Source organism: Oncorhynchus clarkii, chromosome 16 (genome assembly GCF_045791955.1).
Source record: "Oncorhynchus clarkii lewisi isolate Uvic-CL-2024 chromosome 16, UVic_Ocla_1.0, whole genome shotgun sequence".
Taxonomy (NCBI): Eukaryota; Metazoa; Chordata; class Actinopteri; order Salmoniformes; family Salmonidae; genus Oncorhynchus; species Oncorhynchus clarkii.
The window spans coordinates 75,890,528-75,906,551 of NC_092162.1; the positions used below are offsets into that span (position 1 = coordinate 75,890,528).

General features: G+C 45.3%; 1 protein-coding gene across 1 annotated transcript in view; it reads right to left on the reverse strand.

The window, feature by feature from the left end:
- Window positions 1-8,060: 8,060 nt before the first annotated feature.
- The window catches only part of LOC139369020 (constitutive coactivator of PPAR-gamma-like protein 2), an 87,709-nt gene continuing 79,745 nt past the window's right edge, over window positions 8,061-16,024 (reverse strand). Inside the window, exons 15-16 of the mRNA XM_071108601.1 lie at window positions 15,287-15,332; window positions 8,061-10,669 (exon numbers count right to left, since the gene is read on the reverse strand). Coding sequence (XP_070964702.1) covers window positions 10,436-10,669; window positions 15,287-15,332 — 280 coding nt within the window. The 3' untranslated portion in view covers window positions 8,061-10,435. The remainder of the gene's footprint in view (window positions 10,670-15,286; window positions 15,333-16,024) is intronic.

Genomic DNA, 16,024 nt, shown 5'->3' on the forward strand with positions numbered 1-16,024 from the left:
AAGGCCTAGAACATCCTGTTGAAAAGGGCAAGAGCATCAAGTTGACAGGCCAAGAGCATCCTGTTGACAGGCCAAGAGCATCCAGTTGACAGGCCAAGAGCATCCTGTTGACAGGCCAAGAGCATCCAGTTGACAGGCCAAGAGCATCCAGTTGACAGGCCAAGAGCATCCAGTTGACAGGCCAAGAGCATCCTGTTGACAGGCCAAGAGCATCCAGTTGACAGGCCAATAGCATCCAGTTGACAGGCCAATAGCATCCTGTTGAAAAGGCCAAGGACATCCTGTTGAAAAGGCCAAGAACATCCTGTTGAAAAGGGCAAGAACATCCTGTTGAAAAGGGCAAGAGCATCCTGTTGACAGGCAAGAGCATCCTGTTGACAGGCAAGAGCATCCAGTTGACAGGCCAAGAGCATCCAGTTGACAGGCCAAGAGCATCCTGTTGACAGGCCAAGAGCATCCAGTTGACAGGCCAATAGCATCCAGTTGACAGGCCAATAGCATCCTGTTGAAAAGGCCAAGGACATCCTGTTGAAAAGGCCAAGAACATCCTGTTGAAAAGGGCAAGAACATCCTGTTGAAAAGGACAAGAGCATCCTGTTGACAGGCCAGGGGCATCCTATTGATATAATTGAAGAATTTGAAATATAAAATATATTTTGATTTGTTTAACACTGATTCCTACATGATTCCATGTGTTATTTCATAGTGTTTATGTCTTCACTACTATTCTACAATGTAGAAAACACAGTAAAAATAAAGAAAAACCCTTGAATGAGTAGGTGTGTCCAAACCTTTGACTGGTCCTGTAGCTATAGTTTGTTTTATGGCTTGCAACACACAGATCATGACCCCCACTTTCCTGGGTAACTTCCATAAATGCCCTTTCACTGAACATGGTGACTTGGTTTTGCCTCGTCCCGTTATATATTGCTAATCGGCTGGTTATGAGAGCCGCAAACCTACGCCTGTCAGAGCAGGTGGCTCGGACTTCCAGTCTTTTGAGAACCAAAGGAATAGCCTGCGAACTCAGCTCAACGAACTGGCCTAACTCCTCAGCGCTGAGCACCTCGGCTTTACAGCGCTTGTGATATTGTGCGTTGCGTGCTCCACCGACCAATAAAATAACACTAACCATTTATCATTTCAACTTCAATTGAGTGATGTCAGAGTTGGACATCCCAAGGATCCCAGATAACAAGGACCACTTACTAACTGGGCCCAAACAGAAAGATCAAAAGAACACACTGACAGCGGTAAGTTCATTTTTTTTCCTATAAGAATAAATTTTATTTCAGCACTGGATGTCATTTCCCAACAAACATGACCATTTTACATCATCACGCCTCTCCTTCCTTCCTGTTCCTGTCCTCTGACATCACTTCCTCCACAGCCATAAGAATATAAAAGTCCTCTCCACAACAACATTCTGGTGTTTCCATTTAGCTAACAATGACAAATTATACCAATAATAATCATAACAGCAATAATCATAATAATGAAAGGGAATCCTTTACGGATGTTGTTGTTTAGGGGGGCGTGGCTTACAGTACATGATGTACTCACATTACTGCTAGTTTACATGATGTACTGTAGTATACATGTTAGTTGGTTGAGAAGGTGATGTAGTAGTACAGAGATTTAGACTGACACCTGGATGATGTCATAAAATAATCATGTGACCTGGCCATGTGATCTGGCCATGTGACCTGAATTGACTGGCCATCTCCCTGGCAGCATCCCAAACGACATCCTGTTCCCTTTCTAGAACACTACTCGTGACGAGGACCATAAGAGTCTCAGAAATGAAACATGACTGAAACAGGGTGCCATTTGGAATGTCTCATGGTCTCTTTTCCCTGCGGGGTCATCTTGTCTGGACCAGTCAGTCGGCATAGCTATTCATCCATCCATGTACTGACACATAACAGTCCTACAGCATCCAACACAGTTCTGTTCTACTCATCACAAAACTCCACTCTATAGGGGTAAACCAATCACACGTGCTGTGACGTCATCATAGAATCTCTTGATAGGTCATTGGTTTGGGGCATACCATCATGGCAGGGAAACGGGGGAGGGGGGTGAACTTTGGTTCTCAGGGTGGTAATGTGAGACTTCTAACTCTGTGCAAAGTTCAGCTTCACTTGACGAGTTGACCATTAAATCTTTATAAGGGGGCGGCAGGGGCGGCAGGGTAGCCTAGTGGTTAGAGCGTTGGACTAGTAACCGGAAGGTTGTGAGTTCAAACCCCCGAGCTGACAAGGTACAAATCTGTCGTTCTGCCCCTGAACAGGCAGTTAACCCACTGTTCCCAGGCCGTCATTGAAAATAAGAATTTGTTCTTAACTGACTTGCCTGGTTAAATAAAGGTAAAATAAAAAAAATAAAAAAAAATAAGGGACGATAAACAGAATATACCAACGTAGTGCAGAGACAATGATTATTTTAAAATGTTTTGACGTGCGATACTTAACTTAGTAACAACGGCGAAGTGGTCTTAAAGACGATCGATGGCATAATATTAAATACGGAGAAGGATCATATATTGGTTTCAGTTTACATCTCTATGGTTGGCTAAAGCCTCTCAAAACGAATGCTTTGATAGAAGGGTTAGAAGAGACATTCAAAATAGTAAGAAAAAACACAGTTTAAAGTACAATTGAATAAAACAGTTTGATTTCTTTTTGTTGTTTACTTTTTTCCTTCCAGATTCTGGCTAGTTTACAGAGAAACTGATAATCACTAAGAAAAGTTCATCACGATATAGAATATTAGTGGGGGTGGTTAGGGGCGGGGTCAGAAAACAGCCAATAGAAACGGTCCTAGAGGGAACAGAGAGCACAGAGACATGAGCAAGAGATATGTACTGTGTATATTGGTACTGTGTGGTTGGAGATATGTACTGTGTATATTGGTACTGTGTGGTTGGAGATATGTACTGTGTATATTGATACTGTGTGGTTGGAGATATGTACTGTGTATATTGGTACTGTGTGGTTGAGATATGTACTGTGTATATTGGTACTGTGTGGTTGGAGATATGTACTGTGTATATTGGTACTGTGTGGTGGGAGATATGTACTGTGTATATTGGTACTATGTGGTTGGAGATATGTACTGTGTATATTGATATTGTGTGGTTGGAGATATGTACTGTGTGTGTGTAGGGTACTCTTCATTTGTGTGTGTTGGTGAAAGTGTGTATCAGTGTTTACTTCACGTGCTGCTTTAAGCAGAACTACCAAATGGGGGGGAGAGAACAGATGGGAGGAGAGAGAGAGAGATGGGAGGAGAGAGAGAGAGATGGGAGGAGAGAGAGAGAGAGATGGGAGGAGAGAGAGAGATGGGAGGAGAGAGAGAGAGATGGGAGGAGAGAGAGGGAGAGATGGGAGGAGAGAGAGATGGGGGAGAGAGAGGGAGAGATGGGAGGAGAGAGAGAGATGGGAGGAGAGAGAGATGGGAGGAGAGAGAGAGATGGGAGGAGAGAAAGAGATGGGAGGAGAGAGACATGGGAGGAGAGAGCGAGAGAGAGAGAGAGCGAGAGATGGGAGGAGAGAGAAAGAGTTGGGAGGAGAGAGAAAGAGTTGGGAGGAGAGAGAGAGAGTTGGGAGGAGAGAGCGAGAGTTGGGAGGAGAGAGAGAGAGTTGGGAGGAGAGAGAGAGAGTTGGGAGGAGAGAGAGAGTTGGGAGGAGAGAGAGAGAGAGTTGGGAGGAGAGAGAGAGAGTTGGGAGGAGAGAGCTGGGAGGAGAGAGAGATGGGAGGAGAGAGAAAGAGTTGGGAGGAGAGAGAGAGTTGGGAGGAGAGAGAGAGAGTTGGGAGGAGAGAGAGAGAGTTGGGAGGAGAGAGAGAGAGAGTTGGGAGGAGAGAGAGAGAGAGTTGGGAGGAGAGAGAGATGGGAGGAGAGAGAGATGGGAGGAGAGAGAAAGAGTTGGGAGGAGAGAGAGAGTTGGGAGGAGAGAGAGAGAGTTGGGAGGAGAGAGAGAGAGTTGGGAGGAGAGAGAGAGCGAGAGATGGGAGGAGAGAGAGAGCGAGAGATGGGAGGAGAGAGAGCGAGAGATGGGAGGAGAGAGAGCGAGAGATGGAAGGACAGAGAGCGAGAGATGGAAGGAGAGAGCGAGAGATGGGAGGAGAGAGAGAGCGAGAGATGGAAGGAGAGAGAGAGCGAGAGATGGGAGGAGAGAGAGAGCGAGAGATGGGAGGAGAGAGAGAGCGAGAGATGGGAGGAGAGAGAGAGCGAGAGATGGGAGGAGAGAGAGAGCGAGAGATGGGAGGAGAGAGCGAGAGATGGGAGGAGAGAGCGAGAGATGGGAGGAGAGAGCGAGAGATGGGAGGAGAGAGAGAGAGATGGGAGGAGAGAGAGAGAGATGGGAGGAGAGAGAGAGAGAGAGATGGGAAGAGAGAGAGAGAGATGGGAGGAGAGAGAGAGAGAGAGATGGGAGGAGAGAGAGAGAGAGAGAGATGGGAGGAGAGAGAGAGAGAGAGATGGGAGGAGAGAGAGAGAGAGAGATGGGAGGAGAGAGAGAGAGAGATGGGAGGAGAGAGATGGGAGGAGAGAGAGAGATGGGAGGAGAGAGAGAGATGGGAGGAGAGAGAGAGATGGGAGGAGAGAGCGAGAGATGGGAGGAGAGAGAGAGCGAGAGATGGAAAGAGAGAGAGAGCGAGAGATGGGAGGGGAGAGAGAGCGAGAGATGGGAGGAGAGAGAGAGCGAGAGATGGGAGGAGAGAGAGAGCAAGAGATGGGAGGATAGAGCGAGAGATGGGAGGAGAGAGAGAGAGATGGGAGGAGAGAGAGATGGGAGGAGAGAGAGAGAGAGATGGGAAGAGAGAGAGATGGGAGGAGAGAGAGAGAGAGAGAGATGGGAGGAGAGAGAGAGAGATGGGAGGAGAGAGAGAGTTGGGAGGAGAGAGAGAGAGCGAGAGATTGGAGGAGAGAGAGAGCGAGAGATGGGAGGAGAGAGAGAGATGGGAGGAGAGAGAGAGATGGGAGGAGAGAGAGAGAGAGATGGGTGGAGAGAGAGAGAGATGGGAGGAGAGAGAGATGGGAGGAGAGATGGGAGGAGAGAGAGAGATGGGAGGAGAGAGAGAGAGAGAGAGAGATGGGAGGAGAGAGAGAGATGGGAGGAGAGAGAGAGAGAGAGAGAGATGGGAGGAGAGAGATGGGAGGAGAGAGAGAGAGATGGGAGGAGAGAGAGAGATGGGAGGAGAGAGAGAGAGAGAGAGATGGGAGGAGAGAGAGAGAGATAGGAGGAGAGAGAGAGATGGGTTGAAGAGAGAAGAGGGCATGTTGGTGTACAGAGCGATATTGAGATAAGCATTCAAATCACTGATCAATAAAATCTAATCAAACTAAATCAGACATGGATAACAATGGGACATCGTGTTATTTATGTTATCAAGCTAGTGTCTAACTCAGAGTATGACAATGTGCGCGTGAAAGTATTGTTACGAGTGGAGAGGGCTGTGTGTCAGACTGCAGCTCGGTACAACAGTAGAGAGTTACCAAGTCTCTCTGCTTCACCCACAGACAGAAACTGACGAGGAACAGCAACTTAACATCACTTCAGCACAAACACACAGAGTGCTGTTAACAACTACTGTGTGTATATATGAGTAAGTATCGTTAGGAACGAGTCGACAGGGTCGTGTGTAATTTGGTCAGATAGTGGAGTGACATAAATAGGCTCACCACTCCTCCTGGCTGAAGAGCCATACTCATGACCTGCAGTGGTCCGTTTTATTGTACTACAGTAATGAAAGGTTAAAGGTTAAAGTATTATACTGTATATGTATGTATGAGTCGTAGTCGTCTAGTCATGCTGGGTATTATATGACCAGTTCAACTCTGTCTGCTAGATATCCCTAAAAGATTGTTGTTCCAAATACTTGATGTGGAATTAATCTCGAAACTCTCTATTCACAGTGTCTCCTGACCCCTCCTGTCTCAGCCTCCAGTATTTATGCTGCAGTAGTTTATGTGTCGGGGGGCTAGGGTCAGTTTGTTATATCTGGAGTACTTCTCCTGTCCTATTCGGTGTCCTGTGTGAATCTAAGTGTGCGTTCTCTAATTCTCTCCTTCTCTCTTTCTCTCTCTCGGAGGACCTGAGCCCTAGGACCATGCCCCAGGACTACCTGACATGATGACTCCTTGCTGTCCCCAGTCCACCTGGCTGTGCTGCTGCTCCAGTTTCAACTGTTCTGCCTTATTATTATTCGACCATGCTGATCATTTATGAACATTTGAACATCTTGGCCATGTTCTGTTATAATCTCCACCCGGCACAGCCAGAAGAGGACTGGCCATCCCACATATGCTCTCTCTAATTCTCTCTTTCTTTCTCTCTCTCGGAGGACCTGAGCCCTAGGACCATGCCCCAGGAATACCTGACATGATGACTCCTTGCTGTCCCCAGTCCACCTGACTGTGCTGCTGCTCCAGTTTCAACTATTCTGCCTTATTATTATTCGACCATGCTGGTCATTTATGAACATTTGAACATCTTGACCATGTTTTGTTATAATCTCCACCCGGCACAGCCAGAAGAGGACTGGCCACCCCACATAGCCTGGTTCCTCTCTAGGTTTCTTCCTAGGTTTTGGCCTTTCTAGGGAGTTTTTCCTAGCCACCGTGCTTCTTCACCTGCATTGCTTGCTGTTTGGGGTTTTAGGCTGGGTTTCTGTACAGCACTTTGAGATATCAGCTGATGTACGAAGGGCTATATAAAATAAATTTGATTGATTGATTGATTGAAACAGTCCCACAACACAGTCATGAGCCGCAGAAATCCAAACCCATGTGGGTTGAAGTGCTGTCTCTATTCAAACCCATGTGGGTTGAAGTGCTGTCTCTATCCAAACCCATGTGGGTTGAAGTGCTGTCTCTATCCAAACCCATGTGGGTTGAAGTGCTGTCTCTATTCAAACCCATGTGGGTTGAAGTGCTGTCTCTATCCAAACCCATGTGGGTTGAAGTGCTGTCTCTATCCAAACCCATGTGGGTTGAAGTGCTGTCTCTATCCAAACCCATGTGGGTTGAAGTGCTGTCTCTATCCAAACCTATGTGGGTTGAAGTGCTGTCTCTATTCAGATGTTACGGTTGTTCTGGCAACTGTGCGCTCTCCGGGGGTTATTTCCATTCTACTACGGTAGTTTGGCCTGCAATTGGACTACTTAGCAGCCAGACCTTTTCTGTTTGTGTCAACTACAGCCCTGTAGAGGTTAGTCCAACACGGTTACTATTGTCTGACAGCCCTGTAGAGGTTAGTCCCTGCTATCTCTCTGTAGTCTCCTACTAACATTAAAACTAATTCCTCTCTGCTATCTCTCTGTAGTCTCCTACTAACATTAAAACTGATTCCTCTCTTCTATCTCTCTGTAGTCTCCTACTAACATTAAAACTGATTCCTCTCTTCTATCTCTCTGTAGTCTCCTACTAACATTAAAACTGATTCCTCTCTGCTATCTCTGTAGTCTCCTACTAACATTAAAACTGATTCCTCTCTTCTATCTCTCTGTAGTCTCCTACTAACATTACAACTGATTCCTCTCTTCTATCTCTCTGTAGTCTCCTACTAACATTAAAACTGATTCCTCTCTGCTATCTCTCTGTAGTCTCCTACTAACATTAAAACTAATTCCTCTCTGCTATCTCTCTGTAGTCTCCTACTAACATTAAAACTGATTCCTCTCTTCTTTCTCTCTGTAGTCTCCTACTAACATTAAAACTGATTCCTCTCTGCTATCTCTCTGTAGTCTCCTACTAACATTAAAACTGATTCCTCTCTGCTATCTCTCTGTAGTCTCCTAACATTAAAACTGATTCCTCTCTGCTATCTCTCTGTAGTCTCCTACTAACATTAAAACTGATTCCTCTCTGCTATCTCTCTGTAGTCTCCTACTAACATTAAAACTGATTCCTCTCTGCTATCTCTCTGTAGTCTCCTAACATTAAAACTGATTCCTCTCTGCTATCTCTCTGTAGTCTCCTACTAACATTAAAACTGATTCCTCTCTGCTATCTCTCTGTAGTCTTCTACTAACATTAAAACAAGTCAATACTCAGAGCAGACCTATTAAAATGATACTTTATCCTCTACTATAATGATGACAACATAAAGAGTTTAACATTAAAACTATTTAGGATCTTTAGATTGTGGGCGGAACATGCAAGTGTTCTCACCTTAAACCCCTGCTGATTGGCTAAGTGGTTTGGGGGAAGTGCTTCCTGTTAGATAAAGAGCTTAGAAGGCTGGGCTATCGCAGTGGAAACTGCTAACCAATCACCAGGCGGTGCTACCAGGCCTGTCCTGATTGGCCAGCCAGCTGACAAGGCTAGTGTGGGTCTATGCTTTGGGACTTCATCAGGTCTTGTCTCTAAAGGCACTGCTTCTGATGCACTACGCAGGGAATGCCATTTCAGATGCAGCCTTGGGTTCATTTAGACAAGGTGCCAGTCAGAAGAGGAGCTTGGTAGCGTCAGCACTCTGACCTTTAAGCCCTGACCCTCCCGTCCTCTGACGTGGCACCATACTTGGCCCATAGAGAATGATAGAGGCCTCTACTGGCCAACAGGCCGTATTAGCCTGGGCAGCGCCATTGAGCGCTTCCACCATTCTAATGTAGTCGACTGTGTGGGCCTCCCAACTTCATTGGCTGATCCCTCCTAGTGACCCTGTTGAAGTCATGTCAAACTGGGAGGGATTAGCTAACTGTGAAGAAAATAGACTACTTTAAAATGAAGCTAGGCTCTATAGAGCTGCCCATACTGTCATAGATGCAATAACGGTACAGATACAAAGATGTCCTCCATCTCTGATCGCGTGAATGTTTTGACCTGCTAGAGGATTCCTTTTAAAACTAAACGTGCTTCTTCTGAAGACCACGCCGTTCTAGGGCTGCACCATATTGTCTCTGATCGCGTGAATGTTTTGACCTGCTAGAGGATTCCTTTTAAAACTAAACGTGCTTCTTCTGAAGACCACGCCGTTCTAGGGCTGCATCATATTGTCTCTGATCGCGTGAATGTTTTGACCTGCTAGAGGATTCCTTTTAAAACTAAACGTGCTTCTTCTGAAGACCACGCCGTTCTAGGGCTGCACCATATTGCCACATTTTATTTACTTTGAACAAATATTACAATTTGACTTGTGATCGATCAAAACACAGTTGGAATCAGAGAAATATAATGATTTATATTAAGAAGCTAAGTGGAAAGCAGCACCATTCTTGTTTGGAACAATGTGCCGACTGCATTTGACCTAACAGAACAGCATGGAAGCTTCTAGTGAATCTAACAGAAGAGGAACTGTGCTGCTTGAGTTGTAGGAATCAGCCGCAAGAGGAGAGGGACGACAGAGTCGACTATAATAACGGACCGTACACACGGCTGAGTGGGGTTGCAAAATATTGCGATATGGATATTGCACATGTCAATATTGCAGTTTGGATGAATTGTGCAGCCCTACTCTGATCACATTCAAACAGGTCTCGTTTGCAGAACACAAAGGCCATGTTAAAATAGACCTTGAGGTCAATGATCAAAGTGATTTCCTAGGTCGCAAGGGAACTCTCTCAGACCAACTGTCTAGGGGTCTGGTCAATAATAATCAATATTAAATCAATGAATCCAACATTAGTGCTCTCTGTTGGGATATACAATCAGAGCATCGGGGATATAATCTAATATAGGGGTAAGAGCTTCCATACGTTGGAGCGTCAGGTTACATTACATCTGTGGTCAGGGGGTCTAAATACAGCTGGGCTAGGCTAACTTAGCATGATAACATATTAGGGCAAGTGCTAATGTTATTCAAGGTGTGGGCTACGTTAGCATGCTAATGCATTAGCGGTGCGGCGGTGCAAATGCTACTGAAGGGTTATAGCAATGCAAACACGCTCTCTGGGTGGTTAGTGGCGCGGCTAACACTAATAAATCATTGTTGGTGGTAAACTGGGCTTATTTAGCACACAAACACTGCACTCATTCGTTCGTCATCCTCCTCTTTCGCTATTCCTCCTCTGACACTTCTAGAGTCCAACACTCCTGGAACTCTGAGCTCACCATGAGGTCCCTATGGCAACAACCGACACACCCGGCAACCAAACCCAGGCATCTAGCCAACAGTGTGTGGTAGTGTCGATGTTAGTGTATCTAAACACACTACTAAACACCGCAGTTCAAGTCTAACCGCAAGGATCCCGGTAGGAATATTAACAGTAGGGAGGGACCATCAGAACATCATGAGACAGTGGGCTGGGGTTACTATAGCGACGGGCCATGGGGGCGGTGCTTTAGGTAGGCAGGGGCTTACATACATACGGACTCATGGAGAAAAACCTCTGATCGTTAAGATAAAATAAAACTACATGACAAAATCAAGGGGCAGTGAAACACAGACAGCTTTTTCAGAACACCCTGGTGCATTCTGGGAAAGCCTCGTCACGCCTCCTTCGGAACGTCTGAAGGACAGTCGTCAAGGCAACAGGGGGCCTCCTCTGTTTGGTTGTCTCTGCTTGCTAAGGCACACGGGATTGGATGGGCCAGTGGGGGCAGATCCAGAGGCTGGCCAATAGTGGAGGCTGCAGGGCTGCCATTCAGCTGCTGGGTCACGGCCCCTGAGTTAGGCTCCTCCTCCTCAGGCTTGGTGGGGCTGGTGGAGGAGGGGGAATGTGTCTGGGGGAGGAGAGGAGAGAGAGTTCATGTTTACTTAGAGTTAGTTAGTTAGCTACAGCTACCTCTCTTTAGTAAAGAGCCTTCTTTACATATGGTTATACCAGAACTGTGATTTGGTTGGTAATGTCATTATTTTATATTTAAATTGTTAGTAAAGCCACAATCAATCTCATTAAATCATTGTTGAAAACAGTATTAGGCCTAGTTCACTATTTAATCTAGTCTACAAAACTGGTAGGCCTATGTTTGTCTTGTCAAAAATAATCAGATAATATTTATATTAGCCTACCTTCAAATATATATATAAAGTGTAGGCTATTATTGTTTTATGTTATTATCTGGACATTATTCCATCAGGTTACATTCCGTTTCCACTAGTTACCACAGTCACAAAGTCGTTGCTAAATCAAATCAAACTTTATTTGTCACATGCGGCGAATACAACCAGAGTAGACTTTACCGTGAAATGCTTACTTACAAGCCCTTAACCAACAGTGCAGTTCAAGAAGAGTTGAGAAAATATTTACCAATTTAACTAAAGTAAAAAAATAATAAAATGTAACAAAATAACAATAACGAGATTATTTACAGGGTCAATGTGCGGGGGTACAGGTTAGTCGAGGTCATTTGTACATGTAGGTAGGGATGAAGTGACTATCCATAGATAATTGCCAGGTCGCAATTGTAAATGAGAACTTGTTCTCAACTTGCCTACCTGGTTAAATAAAGGTGAAAAAAAATAATATTAACAGCGAGTAGCAGCAGTGTACAAAACAAAATGGGAAGGAGGGGTCAATGTAAATAGTCTGGTGGCCATCTGATTACTTGTTCAGCAGTCTTATGGCTTGGGGGTAGAAGCTATCAAGGAGACTTTTGGTCCTAGACTTGGCGCTCCGGTACTGCTTACCGTGCGATAGTAGAGAGAACAGTCTACGATTTGGGTGACTGGAGTCTCTGACAAATTTTGAGCTTTCCTCTGACACCGCCTATTATACAGGTCCTGGATGGCAGGAAGCTTGGCCCCAGTGATGTACTGGGCTGTACGCACTACCCTCTGATATACAGGTCCTGGATGGCAGGAACCTTGGCCCCAGTGATGTACTGGGCTGTACGCACTACCCTCTGATATACAGGTCCTGGATGGCAGGAAGCTTGGCCCCAGTGATGTACTGGGCCGTACGCACTACCCTCTGTAGTGCCTTACGGTCAGATGCCGAGCAGTTGCCATACCAGGTGGCGATGGAACTGGTCAGGATGCTCTCAATGGTGCAGCTGTAGAACTTTTCAAGGATCTGGGGACCCATGCCAAATCTTTTCAGTCTCCTGAGAGGGGAAAGGTGTTGTCTTGCCCTCTTCACGACTGTCTTGGTGTGTGGACTATGATAGTATGTTGGTGATGTAGACACCAAGGAACTTGAAAAACTCTTGACCAGCTCCACTACAGCCCCGTCAATGTTAGTAGGGGCGTGCTCGGTCCTCCTTTTCCTGTAGTCCACGATCAGCTCCTTTGTCTTGCTCACGTTGAGGGAGAGGTTGTTGTCCTGGCACCACACGGCCAGGTCTCTGACCTCCTCCCTATAGGCTGTATCGTCGTTGTTGTCATCATCAAACTTAATGATGGTGTTTCTACTCGTGCCTGGCCGTGCAGTCATGAGTGAACAACCGCAGAGTGAAGGAAAAGCAGCCAACAAGTGCTCAGCATATGTGGGACTTCCAAGACTGTTGGAAAATAATTCCAGGTGAAGCTGGTTGAGAGAACTCTAAAGTATGCAAATATGTCTTCAAGGCAAAGGGTGGCTACTTTAAAGAATCTCAAATATAAAATATACACTACCATTCAAAAGTTTGGGGTCACTTAGAAAGTTCTTTGTTTCTGGCCATTTTGAGCCTGTAATCGAACCCACAAATGCTGATGCTCCAGATACTCAACTAGTCTAAAGAAGGACAGTTTTATTGCTTCTTTAATCAGAACAACAGTTTTCAGCTGTGCTAACATAATTGCAAAAGGGTTTTCTAATGATCAATTAGCCTTTTAAAATTATAAACTTGGATTAGCTAACACAACGTGCCATTGGAACATAGGAGTGATGGTTGCTGATAATGGGCCTCTGTACGCCTATATACAGTTGAAGTCAGAGATTTATAAAAACCTTAGCCAAATCCATTTAAACTCAGTTTTTCACAAGTCCTGACATTTAATCCTAGTAAAAATTCCCTGTCTTAGGTCAGTTAGGATCACCACTTTATTTTAAGAATGTGAAATGTCAGAATAATAGTAGTTATTTCAGCTTTTATTTCCTTCATCACATTCCCAGAGGGTTAGAAGTTTACATACACTCAATTAGTATTTGGTAGCATCACCTTTAAATTGTTTAACTTGGGTCAAATGTTTCGGATAGCCTTCCACAAGCTTTCCACAATAAGTTGGGTGAATTTTGGCCCATTCCTCCTGACAGAGCTGGTGTAACTGAGTCAGGTTTGTAGGCCTCCTTGCTCACACAAGCTTTTTCAGTTCTACCCACACATTTTCTATAGGATTGAGGTCAGGGCTTTGTGATACAATACAATGACTTTGTTGTCCTTAAGCCATTTTGACACAACCTTGGAAGTATGCTTGGGGTCATTGTCCATTTGGAAGACCCATTTGCGACCAAGCTTTAACTTCCTGACTGATGTCTGGAGATGTTGCTTCAAAATATTCACATCATTTTCCTGCCTCATGATGCCATCTATTTTGTGAAGTGCACCAGTCCCTCCTGCAGCAAAGCACCCCCACAACATGATGCTGCCACCCCCGTGCTTCACGGTTGGGATGGTGTTCTTCGGCTTGCAAGCCTCCCCCTTTTTCCTCCAAGTCTGGCTTTTTTATGGCGGTTTTGGAGCTGTGGCTTCTTCCTTGCTGAGCGGCCTTTCAGGTTATGTCGATATAGGACTCGTTTTACTGTGGATATAGATACTTTTGTACCTGTTTCCTCCAGCATCTTCACAAGTCCTTTGCTGTTGTTCTGGGATTGATTTGCACTTTTCGCACCAAAGTACATTCATCTCTAGGAGACAGAACGCGTCTCCTTCCTGAGCGGTGTGACGGCTGCGTCTCATGGTGTTTATACTTGCGTACCATTGTTTGTACAGATGAACGTGGTACATTCACGCATTTGGAAATAGCTCCAAGGATGAACCAGACTTGTGGAGGTCTACTATTTTTTTCCTGAGGTCTTGGCTGATTTCTTTTGATTTTCCCATGATGTCAAGCAAAGAGGCATTGAGTTTGAAGGTAGGCCTTGAAATACATCCACAGGTACACCTCTAATTGACTCAAATTATGTCAATTAGCCTATCAGAAGCTTCTAAAGCCATGACATAATTTTCTGGAATTTTCCAAGCTGTTTAAAGACACAGTCAACTTAGTGTATGTAAACTTCTGACCCACTGGAATTGTGATATCGTGAATTATAAGTGAAATAATCTGTCTAAACAATTGTTAGAAAAATTACTTGTGTCATGCACACAGTAGATGTCCTAACCGACTTGGCAAAACTATAATTTGTTAACAAGAAATGTGTGGAGTGGTTGAAAAACTAATTTTAATGACTCCAACCTAAGGGTATGTAAACTTCAGACTTCAACTGTAGATATTCCATTAAAAATCAGCCGTTTCCAGCTATAATAGTCATTAACAACATTAACAATGTCGACACTGTATTTCTGATCAATTTGATGTTATTTTAATGGACAAAAAAATGTACTTTTCTTTCAAAAACAAGGACATTTCTAAGCGACTCCAAATGTTTGAATGGTATGTATATATACATATGTTTGAATGGTATGTATATATACATATGTTTTAATGGTATGTATATATACATATGTTTTAATGGTATGTGTATATACATATGTTTTAATGGTATGTATATATACATATGTTTGTTACACATATTAAAGGCTTTTTTTGAGGGAAGTACCCTCATACTTCCATTCCCTTTAAAACCCGGTAGCGATTCAGACGAGTCCCGACACTTGGGGGGGTGGTAGAGCAAAACAGTGCCCACCATAGTGTTGGTGAGTCTCCCCTTTCCAGCGCCTATGTTTTTATTCACAAACTGAGATGGAACTCAGGTCTATAGACTCATTCCATGGTTGATCATCAAAGAGTAGGCTATGCCTAGTCTAACAAATCCCATTCAAATGGAAAAAGGGAAATGAAGATTTTGAAACAATACGACACAGAGTATGTGCTGCAAAAGGTCCATTATTATCCCACATTGGAGAGGAGACAAAAACCACGTTAGGACCTAGCTGACATTTTGCTCTGGTCTCTTCTACAAGCTACATTGTTCTCTTGCATTAAGTTAATAGTCTACCTACCGCATATGTACAGACCATTGAGGCGAAGGCCAATAGGGAACAGACCATTTGGTATGTTGCCCTACTGTGTGCTCACTGCACAGCCCTGTTGTGTGCTGCCAGACTCAAATATGCCAAAACATATTTTGTGACATCATGATATCGTCACAGTCAACGATGGCAGTCAAACATCGTCGATAGACGATGCAATCATAAAATGGCCCAACCTTAATGACTTGGCAGTCACCTTAACCTTAATGACTTGGCAGTCACCTTTTTAACTCCTCGTCCTGCTTTCGCTGGGATGTCCTTACCCCTTCTGGAGAGAGGGACAGAGAGCGAGACAGAGACACGGGGAGCGAGAGAAACAGGGGGAGCGAGAGAGAGAGACGAGGAGCGAGAGAGACGAGGAGCGAGAGACGGGGAGCGAGAGAGAGACGGGGAGAGACAGAGAGAGAGCGACGGGGAGAGAGAGAGAGAGACGGGGAGAGAGAGACGGGGAGAGAGAGAGAGAGACGGGGAGAGACAGAGAGAGAGACGGGGAGAGACAGAGACCGGGAGAGACAGAGAGAGAGAGACCGGTAGAGACAGAGAGACGGGGAGAGAGAGAGAGAGAGAGATGGGGAGAGAGAGAGCGAGAGAGAGAGATGGGGAGAGAGAGACGGGGAGAGACGGGGAGAGACAGAGAGAGAGACGGGGAGAGACAGAGAGAGAGAGACCGGGAGAGACAGAGAGAGAGAGACCGGGAGAGACAGAGAGAGAGAGAGACCGGGAGAGACAGAGAGAGAGAGACGGGGAGAGAGAGACGGGGAGAGAGAGAGAGAGAGAGACGGGGAGAGACAGAGAGAGACGGGGAGAGAGAGAGAGACGGGGAGAGACAGAGAGAGCGAGAGAGACGGGGAGAGAGAGAGAGACGGGGAGAGCGAGAGAGACGGGGAGAGCGAGAGAGACGGGGAGAGCAAGAGAGACGGGGAGAGCAAGAGAGACGGGGAGAGCGAGAGAGACGTGGAG